The sequence below is a fragment of the Vombatus ursinus genome, unplaced genomic scaffold, assembly GCF_900497805.2.
Source record: "Vombatus ursinus unplaced genomic scaffold, bare-nosed wombat genome assembly UNPS02015175.1, whole genome shotgun sequence".
NCBI lineage: Eukaryota > Metazoa > Chordata > Mammalia > Diprotodontia > Vombatidae > Vombatus > Vombatus ursinus.
The window spans coordinates 6,084,182-6,106,385 of NW_020954953.1; the positions used below are offsets into that span (position 1 = coordinate 6,084,182).

At 38.7% G+C, this 22,204-nt stretch overlaps 1 protein-coding gene across 4 annotated transcripts in view; it reads left to right on the top strand.

Moving 5' to 3' along the window:
• LOC114031456 (probable palmitoyltransferase ZDHHC14) overlaps window positions 1-22,204 on the top strand; it is a 326,338-nt gene that overhangs the window by 264,188 nt on the left and 39,946 nt on the right. For all 4 annotated transcript variants that reach the window (XM_027846519.1, XM_027846521.1, XM_027846520.1 and 1 more), the window contains exons 4-5: window positions 7,080-7,217; window positions 11,152-11,200. In XM_027846519.1, the coding sequence (XP_027702320.1) occupies window positions 7,080-7,217; window positions 11,152-11,200 (187 nt within the window). The remainder of the gene's footprint in view (window positions 1-7,079; window positions 7,218-11,151; window positions 11,201-22,204) is intronic.

A 22,204-nucleotide genomic window follows, 5' to 3' on the forward strand; every position in this document is an offset into this window, starting at 1 on the left:
TTGTAAGAGCCTTTTCCTTTCTGTTCTTTTTTTTTTGTGGTATAATTTACCCCGTTCTACCTCTCCCTTTCTCCTTCTCTTAGTATATTCCTCTCTCACCCCTTAATTTTATTCTCCAGATATGATCCCTTCATTTTCAACTCACCCTGTGCCCTCTATCTATCTATCTATATCTATATATACACACATATAATTTTTTCCCCTCCAACTACCCTAATACTGACAAAGGTCTCATGAGTTACAAATATCATCTTTCCATGCAGGAATGTAAACAGTTCAACCTTAGTAAGTCTCTTATGATTTTCTCTTTCCTGTTTACCTCTTCATGTTCCACTTGAGTCTTGTATTTGAAAGTCAAATTTTCTATTCAACTCTGGTCTTTTTATCAAGAATGCTTGAAAGTCCTCTATTTTACTGAATGACCATTTTTTCCCCTGCAGGATTATACTCAGTTTTGCTGGGTAGGTGATTCTTGGTTGTAATCCTATCTCCTTTACCCTCTGGAATATTATATTCCATGCCCTGCGGTCCCTTAATGTAGAAGCAGCTAAATCTTGGGTTATCCTGATTATGTTTCCACAATGCTTGAATTGTTTCTTTCTGGCTGCTTGTAATATTTTCTCCTTGACCTGGGAACTCTGGAATTTGGCTACAATATTCCTAGGAGTTTTCCTTTGGGGATCTCTTTCAGGAGGAGATCGATGGATTCTTTCAATTTCTATTTTGCCCTCTGGTTTTAAAATATCAGGACAGTTTGAAAGATGATATCTAGGCTCTTTTTTTGATCATGGCTTTCAGATAGTCCAATAATTTTTAAATTCTCTCTCCTGGATTTATTTTCCAGGTCAGTTGTTTTTCCAGTGAGATATTTCACATTGTTTTCTAATTTTTCATTCTTTTGGATTTGTTTTACAGTGTCTTGATTTCCCATAAAGTCACTAGCTTCTAATTGCTCTATTCTAATTTTTAAGGAAGTATTTTCTTCAGTAAGCTTTTGTACTTCCTTTTCCATTTGGCCAGTTTTGCTTTTTAGGGCATTCTTCTCCTCATTGGCTTTTTGGACCTCTTTTGCCATTTGGGTTAGGCTATTTTTTAGGGTGTTATTTTCTTCAGTATTTTTTTGGATCTCCTTTAGCAAGCTGTTGACTTGTTTTTCATGATTTTCTTGCATCACTCTCAGTTTTTCCTCTACTTCTCTTACTTGCTTCTCAAAGTCCCTTTTGAGCTCTTCCAAGGCCTGGGACTGATTCATATTCTTCTTGGAGGCTTTGGATGTAGGAGCTTTGGCTTCGTTGTCTTTTTTGGATTGTATATTTTGATCTTCTTTGTCACCAAAGTAAGATAATATAGTCTGACTCTTTTTGCGCTGCTTACTCATGATTCCAGCCAATTACTTGAGTTTTAAACTCTTTGTTAAGGTAAAAGTCTGCTTCCAATGTGGGGAATGTACTGTCCCAAGTTTCGGGGGTTTGTACAGCTGTTTTCAGAGGTACTTCTAGGGACCTGTAAATTTTCAGTTCTTCCAAGGTGCTATGATAAGGGGCAAGGTGTTTTCTCTCCACCGCTGCAAGAAGCTTCACCACGCCAGCACTCCTCCTCGTCCCAGGACCGCCCCTCAGAACTGTGACCCAGATCCAAGCACAGGCAAAGCAAGAGATTCCTGCCTCAGCACTGGCAAAGAGATCCCTATAATCCCCCTCTGATCAACTACTTGATTCCCCCTCAGTCTGTGGGCCAGAAGCTCAGGGAACAGCCACAGCCCCTGGGGTGGCTGAGACCTAGCTCCTTCTCTCACCGCAGTCACAGACTTTTCCCACTGACCGTCCAAGTTGTCTTTGGCATTTATGGGTTGAGAAGTCTGGAAACCCCCACAGCTGCCCACGATTCAGTCCTCTGAGGCCTGCTCCAGGGTCGCTGTGGCCTGTGCACCCACGCCAAACTGCCCTCCTCTCCCCACCTGGCGCGATATACCTTTAAGATCAGCCATCCAGGCTGTCTTTGGCTGGAAATTTGTTTCACTCCATCTTTTTGTGGATTATGCTGCTTTAGAATTTGTTTAGAGCCATTTTTTTAGGTATTTGGAGGGCTATGGGAGAGAGCTCAAGACAGTCACTGCTTTCCCTCTGCCATCTTGGCTCTGCCCCCCCATTATCCGAGTACTACTATGTCTTTAGTGTCATCAAAAGTCATCCTCAGCTTCTCCAGTGCACTGACATTTGTGTCACTAGTTCAGTCCCAAGGTTCCCATCCTCATTGGCCTAAGACCTAAACTCTACCAAAACTCTTGTCAAATGAGGTCCAGCTGCCTCCTATTCTTCATGGGGCACTGATATTATTTTTTAAAATTTGTCTGTTCATAATTACATGAAGCAACTAGGTGACATAGTGAATAGAGTTCTGAACTTCAAGTCAGGAAGACTTTAAATCTTAGCTCAGACACTTATTAGCTGTGTGACTATGGGCAAGTCACAACCTCTCTGAGCCTCAGTTTCTTCATCTATAAGTAAGGATAATAATAGCACAAACTTAAACTGCTCTGAGGTTCAAATGACATAATATATTTAAGTGCTAATAATGGTAACCAACATTAATGTGTTATTATTTAATTATGATTATTACTGTGTCATTAATACCATCATAATCAGAGAACTATACCATTTCCCCACATTGCTGATCTCTTGAGTCATTTGGTACAGGTCACCATTTTTTATAGATCTGGACAGCTACACAATACATCTTCTAAATCTTAACAGCCAGAACAAAAGGAAAGAGCATCCCAGCATCAGTTCAGCCAAGCCCTTTTCATTTTGTAATACCCACCAACACGTCCCAGCATTTTTAACCATTGTTTTCCAGTTTCCCCTGGATCATAGTGTGGTGATGACATTTTAATTTACTCACAAGTTTCCAAGCACCTGATCTGCTCAGTCCAGACCCATCTTCACAAGCACCATCTCTATGTGCAGTGAGAAAAATAATCCATTTTATAAGACAGAAAGCAGAATTTCTTAAGACACTTGTCAGTCAACAGAAAAGCAAATTGGAGCCCCAGAAAATGGATGTAGTTCTTTCATGAAAGACTCCCAAGAACTGTGGGTTATTATTGGAATTCATCACTCAACCTTGACAGCTCCCTCACAGATATACTGAAGAACCCCTAAGATACAGTAATAGCTGGAAGGGGTAATAGGGTGTTTATTTGTTTGTTGGGCAACTAGGTGGTGTAATGGATAGAGCACTGGACTTAGAATCAAAAAGACCTGAGTTCAAATTTGTCCTCAGATGCTTACTAGCTATGTGATACTGGCCAAGTCATTAACCTCTCTCTGTTTCAGTATCTTCATCTATAAAATAGGGATAATAACATACCTCCCAAGATTATTAAAAGGATCAAATAAGATAATATTTGTAAAGTGCTTTGCATACTTGAAAACATTATTCAAATGCTAACTACTATTAATAGTAATTATTTGTTTGTTACTAAGCATAATGTTAGAGCAGATGAAGCAAATAAAAAGGGAGAAAATGAAAGCTAGAGTAGAAAGTGTTGATCAAGCAAGAGCATGAAGGAGATAGAAGAGAATGTGCTCAGAGGCACAGATAGAGAAGAGTTAGTCTTGCCAGTGAGCAAGGATATCATTGAGATGTGGAGGAGGGGAAATGAAGGTACTCATGGTAGGTAGCCTCAGTGTTCTCAATGATGTAATATTTGTAAAGTGGTTAGCACTACATGCTTGGCATGTAGTAAGTACTATAGAAATGCTTATTCCCTTCTCTTCCCCTTCAATGAGGTAGAAGGCAAGGTTATCTGCTGAGACAGTTAGGTGGGAAATGAGTCTGGGGCTTGGGAAGAAAGTTTACAATAGACGGTATGGGGAAGGCAACTTGGGTCAACAAGAGAAAAATCCAAATATTGTCACGCAGCAGTCAGGCGGCATAAATTTATAGTAGCTCCTGCTGGTGTGGTTTCTTCAGCAACACTCAAGAATAGAAGCAATGAAAACATATCTGAGAGTTAGCCAGAAAGAAGAGTTGACAAGGCAGAAACAACAATAGGTCAGGGGTGAAGAATTCAAGGGCAGAGAAAAAGGCTTATTGAAGTGGCTCACCATAGAATTAATTCTGTGAGTGGAGAGGTGAGATTCCAGAGCAAGGGGGAAGACATGGAAGGACAGGGGTGGATCAAAGGCTCAAAGATTGTAATAAGTTGAAGATCAGATACAGCTGGCAGTGTGTGGCAGCATTTAGGAAATTGCAGTCAGAGAGGAGAATTTCAAAGTTCAAAATCTAGGAAGTAGAGCAGTTTTGAGTGATGGGAATATCTAACGTGTGGGTGACTGAAGCTGGATAGAGGAGTTCATTAGAGTTGAGGAGGTTGATGAACTGTTGAAAGAGTCATCAATGTGATTATTGCCATCGAGAATGGCAGCAGAATATGGGCTGGAAAGGAAATCGATAAGCCAGGTATCTAAGTCATTGAGATAGGTGAGAGAGTATTCTAGAAGGGATTATCTGGAAGCAACAAGGATCAAGAGAAAGTGGTATACTGGAATATCATCAACATCAAATGAGGTGACATTTTTGAGTGAAAGCCAAGCAAAAATGTGGAATCAGGAGGAAGAAGCAAGGAGTATAGTTTCTTCTCCCTATCAGTTGTGGCAATATATAAATATGGAAGGGATAGTGGGAAACTGTTGGGGTACAATTGAGGATAGCCTCCAGTAGGAAGTTCCTGTTTAGCCAAGGCTACAGGGAACAGTCAGATAAAGTTGAACATAGATTTGGTTAAGTCTTACAATATGGGCTAAAGCTCCTTGGGAAAGTTGTCAGATAGAGGAAATAGAGTTGGAATCTAGCCTTTGAGCAGACAGAATGTCTGGTAAAACCACAATTTCAGAGAACTGAAGATGAAGAATGCTTCCTACTTCTTGAGAGAGGGGTGATAGACTCAAAAAATGCAGAATGAGAGTCCTTTGGGCACACAGCTTTACTTGACTATGGATATTTGTTGTGAAGGTTTACTCTTTTTTGCCCCCCCCCTTTTTGTCCAATTGATGGAGGGGAGTGGGGGAGAGAAAAAAAGTAAATGCCTCTGCATTGGTTGGGGAAGGGGGAATTAAATATTTAAAATAGGTTGGTGAAAGAGTACGAGAAGCTACTTGGAGTGCAAGGCATGGCTAGTGGTAGTGCCATTGGCAATGGGGCTCCTAGATTTTTTCCTCTTAAGTCTTCATTTTGGTAAGTGTGAGTTATTTCCACATGTTTGTGTTTATTTAGGATCATGACTTATGGCTGCCTAGCCATAGCAAACACCAGAACAGAGGGATGGCATAAGGGTGACTCTATGTTTCAGGTCTAGCCTAAAGCCACCCATTCATTTGTCCTGGCTAAGCTTTCATCTCCTTTCTCCAACTTTAAGGGACAGATGCTTAGTTGGGGTGGGGAGATAGGCCCCAGTTCCTAAAAGACTTGAAAGAAGGAACCACCATCATTTCAGAAAGTAGCAAAGAACATGGCATCCTCAAAGGAAAGCCAGGTATCAGTTAATGCCATGAGGCAAAAATAGTATAACAGGAAAAAGTTTATAATGATGAATTTGTTTACAATAAGTTTGTGGTTCCAAAGGGCACCATGAAGGGGGCAGAGGAGGGTGAGGTCTGGGGAACTATAAGATTGAGCCAGATAAAGTTCAATAGACAGGCAAATGGAAAGTTGTCAGGGAAATGGGGCTTTCACCAAGAGCAGTGAGTTTTGATACCAGTAATTAGGGGAACAAAAGATTGGGAGGCAATTGGAGGGAGTTGGTACCCACAGGGCAAAGTTGTTTGGTTTATACTCAATTTTCCTGGTAAGGCTCTAGTCATTCTAATGGTTGCCATGATCCAAATATCCCCACAGGCATTCCAGCTAATATTGTATGTATAAAGGTATTACATGTAAAATAATATATATGACCCTTTGTAGGATCCTGTTGTAAAGTTAACCTGTGGCTCATGACATTAGCTGTTTCTTTATAGTGACGCCTCACATAGATGTATATAATGTGTGTGTGTGTGTGTGTATGTGCATATATATATATGTATATATATGCATATATATTTATTTGTATGAAAATAAAATGGGTACTGAATTTGGAAAAGAACCAGAAAAAAGAGATAAGTCATATGCCTAACGTTTTTCTTCCCCACCCACAGTGCAGGCTTCCTAAATGTGAGTGGGTGTGTTGCAATATCACTTTGAATAGATCAGCTGAATAGTAGAGAAAAGAAAAACACTGTGTCATTACTTGCAGAGGAAAAAATAAATCATAAATACATCAAAGATTTCATTTTAAATTGTCATGGTGACAAGAAAGCTCACATTTACTTTTAAAAACCCAAGAAAGACTCCTAGGGATAGGGAGCAGATTAGGGTCCTAGAGACTTATATTTTGAAGACAACCATTCACCATTGATCAAGAAGAAACATTTTTTGAGAAGGACCTACAAAGCTGGGGTAGGGAGAAATTAATGGGATAAGAAAGCAAAGAAGAAGCATATATTGAACACTTTTTTACCTTCAGATATTCCAGGTATACTCTGTCCGGGAATTTCCCTAATCCTAGCGAAGGATTCCCATGTAAACTACAGTTCTCCATCTATAGTATGGGAATGACATTGTAGGCACTATGAGAGGGGATACCCACTATAAGATCCTATATCCATTTGAGTATTGTTGATAGAAGATCCTTAAGTGAGAATTAACACATAAAATCAAAGAAGTCTTATTTTTTCCACCCTAAGTGTGATAAGAAATCCTATTAACATTTCTGAAGTGACAGTTTAATAAGAAGGCACATCTTTTTTTTTTCTTTTGAAAGATCATCTCAATCATGCATTTAAATTTAGACAAAAGGGTAATGTTGCTGTTGAAATCTCATGAAGCTAAATACTTCTCTAAAAGGTTAGTTTACAAATACCTATGATGTCATCATTTTGGTATATTGTTCAAAGGTTTGTTTTGGGGTTTTTTTCCCCTCAAGTAAAGAGACATTTTATTAATTGATTTCCATATTTTTTTTTCTGCCTCTTTCATTTCAGAACGGTTTGATCATCACTGTCCCTGGGTAGGCAACTGTGTGGGGAAAAGAAACTACAGATTTTTTTATATGTTTATTTTATCTCTGTCTTTTCTGACAGTCTTTATATTTGCATTCGTTATCACCCACGTCATTCTTCGTAAGTATGCTGGCAAAATCAGATTATGTATGTAATCATTTGCTTGACTTTGGTTTTCTGATTTATTTAGCTTTGATTTAATATTTTGATCATTCAGGGTTCTCTTTTTCTTCTTTTCCCTTCCTTCAGTTTCCGTTTTCCTCATTTCCAACCTGCCCCCACCTTTTGTTTTTCCTCACCTTTCCTTTTTTTTTCTTCCCTTCCCTCCCTCTTCCCCATTGCCCTCCTCAATCCTACCAAGAGTGGTTTCCAACTTAGTGACCAATTCAGTCTTTCCTTTACAGAGCTTGGTTCCTTGGGACCACCTACATAATTTTTACCTTTCAAAACACAGAAGTATCAAGTTACTTCAACTTTTTGTGGGTGGTTCTTTTAAGTGATAACCCCACACTTGACTCCAAAGGACCACACTTCAAATGCTGACAATTTAGTTGAGCTAGATTTTGCTGAGAGTTCCCTAAAAACAACAGTGTATTGTATATGACTGGACTGGGTTTCTTGGGTAATTTAACTTCTTTCCCTTTCTTTTTATATCTCTTTTCCTTTCAAATGTAGTTTGTTTAAAAATAAGGCTTAACTGACATATGCAGAGAGTTTGTCATAAATAAAAATTTTCTGATGTCATAGTAGGATATTTGACCCACTTATTGTCGAGTGAATGAGGTGACTGTGAGGAAAACACTCTAAGAGGGTTGGTTGCAATGATTTTGAGCTGACTTGGCTGAGGTTTAGGTTATCTATTCTCTCCCTGCTAAACCTGAGACCTCATTCTGAAGATCACTAGGAATTTCTTTTATCCCTTATTCTTGTCCTTTGCCTTGTCAGATAGTGATGAGAAGGGAGTTAATTGGCTTTGGGCTGTAAATTTAAGCCTTTAAAGATCCATTAGGGTTCCATTAGCAACATTAAAAGACTAACATTATTTCTTATCCGCATTCCTAAAGTGTAACCCACCCATTAGAAGGTATAGAGCATCTTGCTGGCATGCTTCCGGAGGAATCTGAAAATAGGCTTCCTCTTCTTTCATCGTAGCAGCTCTAAAACCTCAAATGGAGTTGCTAATGCTGAAGTTAGGCATCTAAGTTTTCTACTGCCCTTTTTTCATTTGGTTGGGTGGGAGGGGGGAAGGAGGAAGGAAAGGATCAGAGAAGAGGTATTTCTTAGGCATTATTCAGTATTTAAACATTACAGTAAATGTAATGTCCCAAATTTTAAGATATATTTCAAATAATAGTGCCAATATTCTAGAATTAAGATCCTTTCATCTGAATTTGGAACAGACTGGTTTGAAGCAAACTATGTACATGAAAACCATTGTACAGCCATTTATTCTTGGTGGGGGTCCATGAAGAAACTTAAGATCCAATTTGGAAGCCTCTAAATTATTCAGCTCCTTCAAATGGTGCAGACTATAGTTCCCCAGGGCCACCTTTTCTGCATGTTATCAGGGTTCCAGAATAGTTAGCACCACACAGAGCAAGAGAGAGAGAGTAAGGGTGGGAAAACCGAGAGTATCACGTAGTATTTTCAAAAGAAGTAACTACCCAACACAACTAACGGAAACGTACCAATAGCAGATTGCACTGATGCTAATCAGGATGATGCTTTTAAATGCTCCAAAATGCTTTCATGTCTATCTGATGGTGTTTAATGAGCTGACCCAATACTTTTAAAAGATTATTTACAAGGATATAAATCTTCCTCTGTCTTTCTGTGAATGTATCCCTCTCTCTCCATCCCCCCCACCTCCCTGTTACATAGTCAAACCCATACACACAGCTGCACACACTTGCATGTAAACACACACACACACACACACACACACACACACACACACACAAAACATGCACTCTCAAGCAGGAAGTTACAACCTAATCCTTGTTAACATAGTTGGGTTGGATTGTACAGTCTTCAAATGAAGATTTTTCAGTTAGTTTTCTTCAAATTTGCCTCAGTTATTAGCAGCCATTTTCACTTTTTGCTTTTATGCAACATTGATTTCTTAGGTATTTCTTAGGCATTATTCATCAGTCTTCCCATGGAAAAATTTTTTTAAAAAAGATAAAAATTTCTACCGATCTATTAGCCTGCAATACATCATAACATTTTCTTAGACAAAAGCATTTTGTCTAATGCTTTTTTCCTTCTCCCTACCTGCCCTTCCATAAACACATAGATCTATAAGAAAGAAAGAAAGTTGGGGCAGCTAGGTGGTACAGTGGATAGAGTACTGGCCCTTGGGTCAGAAGGACCTGAGTTCAATTCTGGCTTCAGACACTTGACACTTACTAGCTGTGAGACCCTCGGCAAGTCACTTAACCCCATTGCCTAGCAAAAAAGAAAGAAAGAAACCCTTTTGCCCAATTCCATCTTATCTATCATGTGGTCCTTGGAGGAAGGGGGGATGTCTTCATGTGATCACTATTCTGATCCCCAAATGCAGAAAACATTGGTAAGGGCCAATATCTTCTTGATTGCAGCTGATAAACCATCTGTCATGTCTGTCCACAGAATAAGAAAGGCTAGAGATAAAGTCAAAGGAAAGTAAAGAATATTGGTATCTTAAAAACATGTGTTACACTCATAGGACATAAATTTTTGAAAGCCCCAATTCTGGATTTCTAAGTAGAAAGATGAAATCTTTAGAAAAACAATCTCATTTATTTTCAGTAGGGTGAGGTAAGAAATAACATTTGTAGTGTCCTAATTTTGCATCATGACTGCCTTCCCTGCACTATCTTTCTTAAGACTTAAACTTCTTTTGGTCCTTGACTGTTAAGATTTGCATAAAAGCAAAGAAGTAGAGCTTTCTTTATCCTTGCTGGTCCATGGGGGCTGAGGCATTTTAACCATCAATTTTTCCATTGTTTGTTTCTTACACATTTCCTCACATCATTTCCCATCAACTCCCATTCACGCACAGAGCTACTCTTTGCTTCACAGGGATGTAGGATAGGTACAGGGAAGAGTGAATTATGAGTTAGCTGGAGAGTATGCAACTTTTCTGGTAGCTCCAGAATGAATTGTAGAACTGGGAAAGCAAACCTCCAATTGGTAGCTGTCCTATTACCTAAACTGACAGGAAGAATGACTGCTCACATTTTCACTGGGCCCCCTTTATAACCCAGCTCCAATTACACGGCTCGATTGCAAGGGAGCCCAGGTCCCCTAAAACATGACAGCAGATAAGCAAAAGCCTGCTGGAACCTAGTTAGCCAATAATATCAATGGTAGTTCTGCCCTACTGGCAACAACCAGTAAAAGAGATCCACTGGAAGACCTTTTTTTTTCCTTTTCTAAAAGCAAGGTAACATGTCAATGCATAAATAATAAAAATAATGTCCTCTGGTCAGATGAAATTTTATTCGGGCCCTTAAAGGAATTTTTTTTCTTTCTCTGATAGCTCATATTTTAAATGTATTATATCTAAAAGAATTAAGTTACAAACTCAGAGTTTGTGATCTTGTTTATGCTGGGGGCAGAAGTCTTTTATGAGGTAGCCCATTTTATAGGACTTCTAGGTTCAAAAGTTAACAGATTTTGAGAAAACAGCTTTTCATGACAGAGGGGAAAAAATAGTGTATGGTGTTTTGTTTTCATATTAAAATGGAGAAGAAAACAAAGGCGTAATCAGAACCGTAATTGATGAGGAAGTATGCAGACATCCATCTGCTCTGGCTCAGAAAATCTCCTGCAGATGTTAGGTCTGATTACGAGTCTTGCCATATTCTTGTTGAATAACTTTGAGCCGAATCTCAGTCTCATACAAGTAAACTGCATGCTATAGCACTTACAGAATAGAATTATCTAATTGATCTTTAGACATCTACCATTTTCATGCAGATGTCAATGCTCAACATGAACTACACTTTATTGGGGGTGGGAGGGGGTAGGGAGATTGCTTTGATGTTAAATCTTGGTTTCATTTCCACAGGTTCCCAGCAAACAGGTTTTCTGAATGCTCTCAAGGACAGTCCTGCAAGATATCCTTTCCATTTGACTTCTGATTTGCATTCATTTTGAAGATGTTAATATATTGTGTGTGCATGATGATTCCTTCATTCTCATTATTTCTTTCTGCCCCATCCCTGGCTTCATTTCCAAGAGATGGAATGCTCTAAGATTCTCTGTGGCCCAGGAAGACTTCCTTAGCCACAGATACTGCAGGTAGTATCCTCTGAAATCATCTTTGGACTCATAAAGTAACATACCTGATTTTTCCAGTCTTTAAATTAGAAGTGAGATTGCCATGAGCAGTGCCAAGTGTGAAAAACAACCACTGAGATGTGATAAACCATTGCAGTTTGGGCAAAAAAAAGTAAGATCAACGGTTCTACTTCTTACAATTTGATCAGGCAGGCAATCTGTCCACCATAGTTATTGCCTTCCCACTGTGGGAAAAGCCAGCGTAATTTCCTTTGTAGACTGGAAATCAATTGAACACAGAATGCAGAGTGGTGGTTGTAGACTGGATTCCTCTTGAGGGCAGGAGAGAAAAGTGAACTGTGAGTCATGATAGTATAGTATAATGAATAAAAGTCAGAAGACCTGGGTCTAGTCTTGCTCTATCCCTTACTGGGGACTGGACAAGTCACAGCCTTTCTGAGATTCTCCTGAAAGAAGGTGATAATAAGTCAAGTCCAATCAACTAAAAAAGCATTTTTAAGACCCTACTATGTGCCAGGTACTGTGCTGAGCTCTGAGAATACAAAGAAAAGCAAAAATAGAGGCATAATAGTATCTCTACTACCTACCTCACAAGTTTATAATGAGAATCAAATGAGATAATAGAAAGAGGAAGGGGAGCTTTGTAGACCATACCAATGCTACATAACTATAGATTATCATCATCATCTTTATCGTTAGTATGGCATTTAAAGGTAACATTTTTGCCCATGTGGGTAAATGAAGAACCAGTTTATTGGTTGTGCAGTTCTGCATAGACAGCATTCCGGGAAGACAATTCACACTCACTGTAATTTGGACCAACATGGGTGCTATCTTAACCCCCCAAAAACTACTCTAACCGATCCAGCAGACCCCTCTCGTGTGTTGGGCAATAATGATCTAAGGAAGATAATTCTACAGGTACAGTTATTTTAATTTCTTGAAAGGAAAGAGCAAATCCAAACCAAGAAAGGGTAAATGTAACTAGCTGATTTGAACTTGAACCCTTCATTTTTGTCTCTTAGAAATGATCGTCATCTTATAATGAACAATTTTGAAAGAATAAAATAACTTAATATGGTGATAGAGAGGCAGTCTTATATAAAGAGTAAAGATGTTCTTGAAGCCAGGAAGACCCAAGTTCCAGTCTTTTCTCTTCTAGATTGACTATGTGACTCCAGGCAAGTCTTTTAACCTCTCAGTATTCTAGGTAACTCTCTAAGATTATTAATTCCAGAGAAGATGATGACCTTCATTGGTGAAGGGAGGTTACTCATCTGGGAGTTCCTTCTATCAATGAAATCACAGGTACATTCCCTATACAAGATATAATGTTGGGTAGCATAGCTATGAAATAAGGTCTGACCCATGTACCTAGGACATAAGCAAGAAATTAGTATGAATTTAAAAAGAATCTGGTAATAGGAAACTAGGAAGCAATTCAAAGGTATCAAAATATGGGAATTGGGGGATTAGAGAATAAATTCTTATTTATGGAAGGTCAGAACTGGAAGAACCATAAAGATCACCTAACTCAAGAGGCTGGTAACCTTTTATATCTCATAGACCCCTTTGGCAGTATGGTGAAGCCTATAGATGCTTCTCAGAAAGTTTTTAAATGCATAAAACAAATTGCAAAGGATTTCAAAAGAACCCAATTATATTGAAATACAGTTATTAAAAAAATTTTTTTTAAGTTTAAGAACTCTAGGTTAAGAATGCCTGATCTAACCCAGTAGCCTTGTTCTAGAGATAATGAAACTGAAGGCCAGAAAAGTGAAAGGACTGACCCAAGTTCACACAGCTAGCTTGTGAGGCAGCTAGGTACAGTACTGATTAGAGTTCTGGTTTGGACTTAGGAAAACCAGAGTTGAAATCCTGCCTTAGCTCCTTACTAGATGGGTGACCTTGGGTACATCACTTAACCTGTCTTTGCCTCAATTTCGTCATATGTAAAAAGGGGAAGGTTTAGACTTCCAAGGCATCTAAGATTCCTTTCAGCTCTAAACATATGATCCTATCAACTGAGATGTACTTAATACCAATTTGGCCCTCTTTTGATCACTGTGCTGCTTGTGACTCTATTGGGCCCATAGAAGGTTGGGTTGTCAAAAAAAAAGGGGGGAGGGTAGCATTGGTAATGTGAAATCATGGGATCATGTAAAGCAATATCAGGAGGTAGCAGGACCTCTTCCTTCCTCAAGAAGAGACACATGGGATTCTATCAGAATCAGGTCTTCTTCAGACATGTGGTTGGAGGAGAAGTTTTCAGCCGTTCTCTTTGGTTCTTGGTATCCATCCTTCTAAAGGGATTGGTTTGATAATACAATACTATTCCAACTTGTCTCTCTGTCCCTGAAAAGGAGTATCTAAATCTTTCATGGAGTTGGTTTACATGGAGGAAAAATGTATTAGACCCATTTTTATAAATTTTATATATAAATTTATAAATGTCTCAGAACTTAACTTTGGGCCTGGTCTCTGTGCCCATGGAATATTTTCTGTAGTCATGAGGACAGTTGCTTTCAAAGTGCCCAGTCTTGGACACCTGTTTCTTCTCAAGAGCTGCACAAGAAAGGCGGGAAGCCTGCTGAGTTCTTCGAATTACAATAAGCAGTTTTCTGCTGGGAGTGGAAAGAATGCTTCCTTGCTGAATAAGTACTGACAGAGAACACTGGGTAGTTTGAGCAGCCTTGGGTTGTTAACTGCAGCTAGGAGCTAAGCTACTGTGCTCATCCTTCCTTCTGCCTTCAGGGTTGTCCCATCCGTCAAAGCTTAGCATATTTTGTTATAGTTGTCTTTCTCCTTTCTTACCTCAGGTCTTCCAGTGATTTTCGCAGAATACAGTTTTAACAATTCCAGGAAGACTTGTTAACAATGGTAAAGTCAAGTCTGGAATACTAGCAAAAGAATCCAAAGTGCTAGTTCTGACTTCATTGATTGCTAACTTACTGTCCAAATTTGGCAGAAAACTTCAACAGACATTTATTAACTACCTACTGTGTGCAGAGGCCAGGCACTTAGAGGAAATATAAAAGTTTTGATGTAAAGAATTCCTGCCCTCACAGACAATCTGGTATTTGCCTGACCTTTCAATGCCTTAATTTTGCTATACATGAAAGAGGATTAGTAATGTCAACTCCCAAATCCTCCCTACCCCACAAGAAGACTGACAGAATCAATTACCTTAAAATATAAAAGCATTTCAGAAGAAACATATCCTAAAAGTATATAGTAGCAATAATGTTAATAACTACCTTTTTAAATCTCCTGCCTCCAGCTATGATTGCTTCTTAAGCTTCCAAGAGAAAACTGTCCTATTCTATAGGATTTTTAAAAAATTTAAAAAGAAATAAGGAAGGAAGGAAAGAAGGATGGAAGTTAGGGAAGGAAGGAAGGAAAGAAGCAGAAAGAAGAAAGAAAAGAAATCCTACTATTTTACTATGACAGAGAGTGGTTTGAGACTTCCTTTCACTTAGGCCTCCCTACCACTTTTTCAATGAGTGGTTAAATCAGAGACCTCAAAATATAATTGGACCCAGAAAATTTTGTGCCATGACTTGAGCAAGCCCTATGTCATATGTTTATAATTAGGCAACACATACAATTCAGATTCTAGGTTTTCTTTTTCCATAATAGTTACTATTTAACATATTTGTGGTTCATTCTGAATATAGTTGACAAGGGACGTATAGCACCAACCAGTTGAAAGTTGCATATTTTTTAATAATAAATTATGCCCTCTGGCATTATCATTTTGAGTCTAATTAGGTTTCTGTATTATAATGGATATCACCCTATTCCTCTCAAAAGAGAATACATATTTTGCTAGCAATCCTGAAGAAACATGTTAATACATGCTTGTCAGCACTTTGGAATAATATATCAAGTAGAAAAATAGCATTAGGAAAACTATTTGGGGGGAGGGGTAGAAAGAAAGAATAAAGAAGGAAAATGACCAAGGTTTGTCGTTTAGTCATTTTCAGTTGGGTCTAACTCTTTGTGACCCTTGGGGTTTTCTTGGCAAAGATACTGGAGTGGTTTGTCATTTCCTTCTCCAGCTTATTTTGTAGATGAGGAAACTGAGGTAAACAGGGTTAAGTGACTTGCCCAAGGTCACACAGCTAGTAAGTGTCTGAGGCTGGATTTGAACTCAGGTCTTCCTGACTCCAGGCCCAGTGCACTGTCCACTGAGCAATCCAACTGCTTCATATACCACAAAATATATTTTATAGTAATATATTTTTTCATTACTGAAATACATATATGAACATAATACATGTGAATACAGTATGTAAGGGACATGAACATAGCAATATGTTACTATATATCACATATATAGTAATCATACTAAGTGCTCTGTATATTACATTTATCTGTATGTTATGTATATATGTGTATGTTTATGTGGGTATATGTACACATACACTATGTGATCTCCTATATATTGTATTCATATATATATTTATGTATGTGTGTACATGTGTGTATATGAGTGTCTATATTTATATCTATATAGTACATATTTCAGTAATGAAAAAAGTGAGAATAGGGCCAAAGTTTCCTCATAGCTGAGAGGGCTCAGCCCTACAGAATGATTTTATCAAAGATCGAAAATTATTGTTCTAGGAAGGGAGGTTTCAAAAGTATTTACCTTGTTGATGGGCCTGAAGTAAACGTTGGGGGGAATAAAAGTAATAGGCTTAAGAACAAATGCTCTTGTCCACTGATCAGGTTACAAGAGGAAGGAGGGTAGAACCAGAGTAAAGACAGATGAAGATAGAAGAATAAAAGAGCTGGAGGGAAGGGAGAGGGAATAATGAGAATAATAACTTCCGCTTGTATAGCATTTTACATGTTGTAAGATCCTTTCACATATATTCGTACCCCAGAGACCTACTTAGATAAGAGTGAGGAAACAGCAAGGGGGAAACAGGTTACTTTACTTGTAACTCCACCAGATTACCATTCATTAAAAAAAAGAGAGAGATTTCAGAAAGCTAGAACACTGAGCAAAATATGGTAAGATTAAATTTTGCGAGGAAAAATGCAGAGTCATACTTGGGTCCAGACATTCAGTTTTACAAGTTCACGATGAGAAAGGTGTGACTAAATAATAGTTTTGGTCTGATAAAGATCTTGGAATTTTAGTAGACTAAACTCAATGTTTTGATATAATAATCAAAAAATGCTTAGGTAATATTAGAGGGAGGAGTAATATACAAAAATGGCCCCACTGTACTCTGTCCTGGTCACCTCACAACTGGAGTCCCAGATCATAGGGCCCTGCCTTAAATACTTTGTATTTATTCTGTATTAATTTTATATTTCTTTCTTCCTTTCTCCTACATTCCCTTCTTTTTTTCTTCCTTTCTTCTTTCCTTCTTTTCTTTCCTTCCTTCTTTTCTTTCTTTTTCTTCCTTCTTCCTTTCTTCCTTCCTTTTTCTTTCTTTCTCTGGATTTAATTCTTTTGTTTCCTACCAGTATAATATAAACTCCTGGATAGCAGAGACTTTATTTTTATTCCTGGCACAATGGTAGGGTACTGTATTGGTTGTTGAATGAACAAATGAATAGATATTCATTTTGGGGTTCCACATGTTAGGAAAGATACTGAAAAACTGTGACCAGAATGGGCAAGTGCTTCAAAGTCATGCTATGTGAGTACTAGTTGAAAGAGCCTGTTCTGTATCCTTGAGAAGAGATCTGAGGTGGCATGATAGCTGTCCTCAAACACTTGAAGGGCTGACATGTGAAAAAGAAATTTAATTTATTCCATCTTGTCACTGACGAGAGAACTAGTTGCAACCAGTGGAAGCTATGGAAAGACAATTTTAGGTTCATTCTAAAGGAAAAACTTAGAGCATCCCAAAGTGGAATGGAATGCTTTGAGAAGGAGTGAGTTCTATCTCACTGAAACTAGAGGTCTTTGATCAAAGGCTATATGACCAGACTTTGTTGGGTATGTTGGAAAGTCTTGTGTGAGTACAGGTCAAACTTGACGGCCTCCAAGGTCCCTTCCAAATGGGAGATACTATGATAATATGATCTTCCCACCCACTATCAGATAGAGAATCAAGCTGCTGCAATTTCCCACCCACTATCAGATAGAGAATCAAGCTGCTGCAATCACTTGTAAATACTTTCAACTAGACAGCTGTTCTTCCTAGCTAGGGATGCATTTCTCCATTCCTCCACTGTCCTAACTTCCATCTGCACTTTTCCTGGGTTTTTTTCCCCCCCATCTTCTTTTTTCTCTCTTCTACCTTCCACCAATCCCTTTACTTCCTCACTGCCTTAATTCATACCTCATAGCTCATCCAGTCTTCACTGAACTATAGGTGAGTGAGAACAGGGATCCTGTTGGTCCCAGAGCCAGAGTGGTCAGTGGTCTGAATATCTGGAGCTTTGGGGACTGTCCAGCTTGTCCTAGGGAGAAGAACAGGACCACCCATTTGAAACAGGACTTACCCTGTTATTCTTGTACACATGGGTCAAGTAGTCCAAAACAAGAAATGTCCTGCCTAAAATATAATGTCCATTTGCCTTTCATTCATTTGACAAATATTTTTTGAGGTCCTCTGTTGCATAGGGCACTATGCTAGGCACTGTGAGCAATAAGAAGATTACTAAGCATCCTACCCCCCAAAGATCTTATAGTTTATTATCAGTTTACTACCATCATTCATTCAACAAATACATATTGAGTGCCTACTGTGTGCAGAGCACTGTGATAGCCACTGAGACAGATAAAAAGTTTGCATGTGAAAGAGTCCCGGCCTTCCTTGCAAGTTTAGGAGAGGGTTAAATCACAGTGCAAAATACTATTCAATAAATGCATTAAGAAGTTGTAAAGCAAAGTGGCTGTGTGATATCTGAGGGGGAAAATCATTACCTGCCAGAGGGAGCAAATTGATTATTTTGCAAGTGAGAGGCAATATGTCATTGGATAGGGAGTCAGCCCCAGAATCAGGAATCAACAAGTATTTATTTATCCATCAATCAAAGATTTATTAAGGCCCTATCATTGGCCAGGCACTGGGCTAGGTACTGGGGATAGTTAAGTGTTTGGAGAAGCGAAATGACCTCAGGTATTGCATATTTTGCATAGTTGCATATATTGCACATTTTTGACATATTTTGCACTTATGTTGGACATATTTTACACTGTATGTGTTGTTCCCCTCTGCCTACCCTGATAGAGTATAAATTTCTTAAAGGTGGGGACCTGAGGTTGGATATGGGGAAGTATCACCAGTCAGTTTAAAGTTTCTATTCTAATCAGCTTTAGAATTGATCTAGAGCTGGACATTAAGAAGATTAATCTAGTCATTGGTATTCTAGATGGATTGGAAGGAAAAGAGAGCTCAAAGTAAAGAGATTAGTTTGGAGGTTGTTTTAATAGTTCAGGCATGACATAATAAGGGTTGAAGCTACAATGTTGATAGTTCAAGTGCCAAGCTAAAAATGGACTTGAAGGATACTATAGTATATAGGAAGAATTAAACAGGAATTGACAATCTATTGGATGTGTGGATTTGGGATGATAGAGTGCCAAAAGTCAAATATGACTCAGAGGTTTCAAACTAATGGGGAAAAAAAAATATGTGTGTAAGAAGAGTTGGTTTTGAAAGGAATATGAGTAATTAGTTCAGTTTTAGGCATGTTTTTGGAGAAAGTATTAAAGATGACACACATACAAACCATCTTAACCTCTATCCTGGCTTAGCTTTACTAGCTTGTTTGCATTTTCTTGAATATACAAAGTACATGTGGAAAAAAATGTCATGTTTCCCATAATATGGTGTTCACAAGGAATGCTTGTCCCATGTAGAACCAAGGTAGTGACATCATCTTTGCATATCATTAAAGCATTAAAAGTTTGAAACAGGTTAAAGGGGAAAGTGGTCAGAAATAGCACTCTAGAGACCTGTGGTGTATCAACCACATAACATCATCAAGACTTTAAATTCAGTTGGTCTTTTTTCCCAACTGAGCAAGACCTTGGGTTAAGGGAACTCCTGAGAAACATTAATTTCAGGGTAACACAGCATTATCGTCCAATTAAAAGGATTACAGTCATTTCTAATCATGAATTATTGTTCAACTCTCCCTAAATGAAAAGGGTTTTCAATGGTTGGTAAATCAAATACTAATTGATGCCACATTTGTGGTAGTTTCTAACAGAAAGGCCTTTTTATCCCCAATTTGCATTCATTCTGTGGCCAGCTAGTTTGAAAGGCACAGGAGAGCACATTGTGTGGCATTCCACAATCAAGTACTTTGAATGAGAATGAATTGGTTTGAATCCCTAAAAAAAGAGTAGCACCAATAGAGAAAGTCCAAAATAATAGTTTAAATAGTCAGTCAATAGTTATTCATTAAGTACTTACTATGTATCAGGTACTGTGCTAAGCTCTGGGATACAGAGAAAGCAAAAACATGGTCCCTGTCCTCAAGGAGCTTACGTTCTAATGGAAGGAAACAGATATGTATGTACATTCAAGATACATAGGGTTTAAATGGATGATTGTCATCTCAGAAGGTGCCATCATGATTTCAAATTGCTTTCGTATTACCATGTTCTTTTCCTAAGAACAAAATCAGGGGGGCAGCTAGGTGGCACAGTAGATAGAGCACCGGCCCTGAAGACAGGAGGACCTGAGTTCAAATCCAGCCTCAGACCAAACACTTGACACTTACTAACTGTGTGACCCTGGGCAAGTCACTTAACCCCAATTGCCTAAAAAAAAAAAAAAAAGAACAAAACCAGGGTGTTCAGTAGCCAGGCCCAAGGGACAAGCTTGGTACAGATAGTGCCTGGAGGTGAAGTCCCTGGCAGGGGAGATATGGTCAAAAATGGGAGTTAATGGGGTCAGAAATAGGTCATGGGGAGTTGTTGGGCAAAAATTGAATGTGAGAAGCAGCGAAGTGGCACAGTGGATAGATCACTGCCCTGGAGTCAGGAGGACCTGAGTTCAAATCCAGCCTCAAACACTTACTAGCTGTGTGACCATGGGCAAGTCACTTAACCCTGATGGCCTTAAAAAAAAAAAAAGAAAAAGAATGTGGGAGGCAGCACGATGTGGAAAGGACTTGGATCTGGACAGCAGGAAACCCTCATTCTGGTTGTGCCTCTTCCACTAACTGGCTATGTGTCCTTGGGCAAGTCACTTTAATTTCTAGACATCATTTCATTCTCTTTAAAACAGAGAATGTAGGACTCGAGCTTTAAAAGTTCGCACCTCTGTGAAAGTAGGAAAAGGAGCTATTATGCTATTTATTTGCAACTGGAACTATGGAGCTACAGGAGGATTAAGGGACCTTCTGAATTTCGTAACTATGTTGCTCAGGTTTGCTTACTCAATGATCTTTCCGAGACTTAGGACGGTTCCCTACTCCAGCTAATGGGTTTCTGACAAGTCTATCCCCGGTGTCTCTTGTTATTAGATGAGGTTTCACGGGATCACAACCTTGGCTTCTTTTGGAAAAAACGACTAAGAACCTTTGAAAGCCTTCTGTAAAGATATGAGTAAAGCAGTCTTTGAAAGCCTATTACACAGCTAAACAGCTAGAGAAAATTATGCCTAAATGATTCTGGTTGGACTTCCAGTCTTCAAAGAGTCTGTCATAAACACAGTAGAGTAGTTCATGCCCCTGGGCACAGTGATAGGCACTCAGGTGACATGTACAAGTCATGTTTTCATATTCGTGCCTAGGGATTACAGTGGCATCTCGTTGATGAGGAAAACATAGTGACAGTTCCTTGAATCTAAATATTAAATTGCATAATGTGTTGATCTCGTCACTGTGTTTAAAGAACAATAGGGGAAAACTGCCGACATCTGCTCTCCCATCAATGTCTTACCTGTGCATTGATATTGCCTTTGTCTTGCTTTGGCTTTTAAAAAATAATGACTGAAAGTGCATTTAAAAAAAAAAGTTTTAGCAGTCAGAAACAAACAAGTCAAAGGACAAAAAGTACATAAGGACCACTTATAATTCTATATAATTTTAGAATTCATGCCATCGCTCATAAAATCCACACACCATAGTACTGATGTACCTAAAGATGCTCTGTCCTACAGCCCCTAGAAAGAAAACAGAACTCTAATGGATCCTCTGGCAGTTTCTCTTTGCCTGTTATGGAATCCAAAGAGCTCAAAGTGAGGACCCCACACACATACGCTTAGCATAGTGCCTGGCTCATAGTAGGTGCTCAGTTGATTAATTAGTAACAGTTCTACAATCTATAGTCATAGAGAGTTACCTGGAGGACTAAGAGGTTAAACAACTTGTCCAGAGTCACACAACCACCATGTGTCAAAGGTAGGGCTTGAACCCAGATTTGACTCTCTGTACACTTTAGACAGAAATACCATGACTTAATTGTCCAAACTGCAGCTGGGTGATCTCTTGAATACTCAGATGGATTGTGTGATGTCATCAATTTAGGAGTTCTCTCCTAAGATTTTGACCTCTCCATGCCTGCCTATCCTATATGCCTCTTATCCATGTCCTCCCAAAGCTTCTCCACAGGAAGGCCATCTACACATGCAAGAAATTTTCCTCTGTTTCCTGTATTTCTCTCTTCTCTCTTTCCTCTATTTCTCCAGTTGATAACTCCAGCTATTCATCTCTCATCTCAATCTCACATAACCAATCTATCTCATCTCCACATCATACATTTTCTTCAAGCTGGGTGGTGAGACTCATAAATCCACTCAAGGAAGCCATTCATTCAGTGACAGATTTAATAGACCACTCAATTGCCTTTAGTTTCCTGGGTACTCATTAAGTATCCTATAGGCTTTACTCCT